The sequence below is a fragment of the Polyodon spathula genome, chromosome 40 (assembly GCF_017654505.1).
Source record: "Polyodon spathula isolate WHYD16114869_AA chromosome 40, ASM1765450v1, whole genome shotgun sequence".
NCBI classification, from domain to species: domain Eukaryota; kingdom Metazoa; phylum Chordata; class Actinopteri; order Acipenseriformes; family Polyodontidae; genus Polyodon; species Polyodon spathula.
The window spans coordinates 4,042,210-4,044,524 of NC_054573.1; the positions used below are offsets into that span (position 1 = coordinate 4,042,210).

A 2,315-nucleotide genomic window follows, 5' to 3' on the forward strand; every position below is an offset into this window, starting at 1 on the left:
CTCTCTCTGTATCGACTCCCCTCTCTCTGTATTGACTCTCTCTCTCTCTGTCTGTGTATTCATTCCTCTCTCTCTGTATTGATTCCTTTCTCTCTGTATTGACTCCTCTTTCTGTATTGGCCCTCTCTCTCTGTCTGTGTATTGACTCCTCTCTCTCTGTATTAACTCTATCTCTCTCTGTCTGTATATTGACCCCTATATCTCTGTATTGACTCCTCTTTCTGTATTGGCTCTCTCTCTGTCTGTGTATTGGCTCCTCTCTCTCTGTATTGACCCCTATCTCTCTGTATTGACTCCTCTCTCCCTGTAATGACTCCTCTCTCTCTGTATTGACTCTCCCTCTCAGTAAGAAACACGTTGCCGCCCTACTGGATCTGCGGGGGATGCTTCGCCAGGTGGAGCGGACAGAGATACTGAACATCATGAAGGACTTGGAGTCCAGCCTGCAGCCCCTCCCCCGGGACCGGGCGCTCTTCTCTGAGCTCCCCGTCACCTCGGAGGCGCGCTGCCTTAACCTGGGTCTCAGCCGGGTCGCCATCACCACCTCCTCCCTGCTGACACTGCTCAGAGAGCGGGCTGGGAGAGGGAGGGGGGAGAGGAAGAGCAGCTCTGAGAGAGGAGAGAGGGGAGAGAGAGAAGAGAGGAGAGGGGAGGGCTCAGCCGCATCGCCATCACCACATCCTCCCTGCTCACACTGCTCAGAGCCCGGGTCGGGAGAGGGACAGGGGAGAGGGAGAGGGAGAGGAAGAGGGAGAGGGAGGAGAGAGAGGAGGAGGAGAAGCTGTGAGAGAGAGGAGAGGCAGAGGGGAGAGAGAGGGAGGAGAGAGGAGGAGCAGCTCTAAGGGAGCATAGAGGAAGAGAAAGGAGAGAGGTTAGAGGAGGAGCAGCTTTGAGAGAGAAACTAAATTCCAGTCTTCATCACAGGGATTGTGCTTCCTGGGGTTTCAGCTGAAATAGACCGAACTGGGTTTGGCGTGGAAACAAGCAGGACTGTGTTGAGCGCAGTCTCAGTGACAGGTGGAAACGAGCAGGACTGTGTTGAACCCGGTCTCAGTGACAGGTGGAAACGAGGCTCACTGCTGCACTGTGGACCAAGCGAGCTGCAGACTGGACTGGGAACCAGGACAGAGCCCTGTGGAAGATACCAAAATATAAAAGAGACAGGCTTTCTCACAGTCTGCATCCTTCCACCAGTCTCCAATCTGCAGGGCTGGAAAATCAATGAAATAAAAAACGATTCAGACGAAGCAGCGAAAGGTTTCCTCCCCAGGAGTTACGTTGCTTGCAGTAATAAGAGATTCTTTCACAGTTTCAGTTAGCAGTTCTCCACTCCCACAGTCCGGGGTTGCATACATTTAAAGGGGGGTGTTTGGGGATTATGGGTTGCTTACTTATTTAATATTGAAAAAATCAAGGCAACTATTCATTTATAGTATTTGAATCAAATAGCAGTAATAATTCTAAACATTCCTGTAATTCATTTTTTAATTGTGACTGGTTTATACTGGAGGAAAAATATGAGAAGATAGAGAGAAGGAGGGAGATAGAGAGGAGGCAGGGGTTGTCAAACCTGAAGATTATGTTAAAACACAGCGAGGCAAAGGTGGGCTTGCAGCTGCGAACACCAGCAATAAGGCATTCAACCCAGAAACAGATGAGATCGTGAAGCATGTACTGTTAGTCCATTAGGTCTGGAAACAAAACTGCTATCCCTTTTTCCTCAATGATCAGGTCTGCTCCCATTTGGTTTACTAATTAACCCCTGAGTTTAGCAGATTAAACAGTTACAGCTAAAACACTGGTCATAATTCAGAAAACACATTCCAAAGCAGGCCTGCCAAGGGTGAGGGAGCCTCCTTCTCTACTCTTGTAAGAGTACAGTGACAGCATGGTAAACATATTCCAAAAAAAAACCAAACATTGTAAACTGTAAAGCACAGGGAGGAATGGTAAAGCATAGGGAAGCACTGTAAAGCACAGAGAGGTCTGGTAAAGCATAGGGAAGCATTGTAAAGCACAGAGAGGTATGGTAAAGCATAGGGAAGCATTGTAAAGCACAGAGAGGTATGGTAAAGCATAGGGAAGCATTGTAAAGCACAGGGAGGAATGGTAAAGCATAGGGAAGCATTGTAAAGCACAGAGAGGTATGGTAAAGCATAGGGAAGCATTGTAAAGCACAGAGAGGTCTGGTAAAGCATAGGGAAGCATTGTAAAGCACAGAGAGGTCTGGTAAAGCATAGGGAAGCATTGTAAAGCACAGAGAGGTCTGGTAAAGCATAGGGAAGCATTGTAAAGCACAGAGAGGTCTGGTAAAG

At 48.2% G+C, this 2,315-nt stretch overlaps 1 protein-coding gene across 5 annotated transcripts in view; it reads left to right on the forward strand.

The window, feature by feature from the left end:
* LOC121304940 (tumor necrosis factor alpha-induced protein 2-like) overlaps nucleotides 1-1,952 on the forward strand; it is a 27,055-nt gene extending 25,103 nt beyond the window's left edge. For all 5 annotated transcript variants that reach the window (XM_041236387.1, XM_041236383.1, XM_041236385.1 and 2 more), the window contains one exon: nucleotides 347-1,952. In XM_041236387.1, coding sequence (XP_041092321.1) covers nucleotides 347-842 — 496 coding nt within the window. In that variant the 3' untranslated portion in view covers nucleotides 843-1,952. The remainder of the gene's footprint in view (nucleotides 1-346) is intronic.
* The last annotated feature ends 363 nt before the right edge of the window (nucleotides 1,953-2,315 follow it).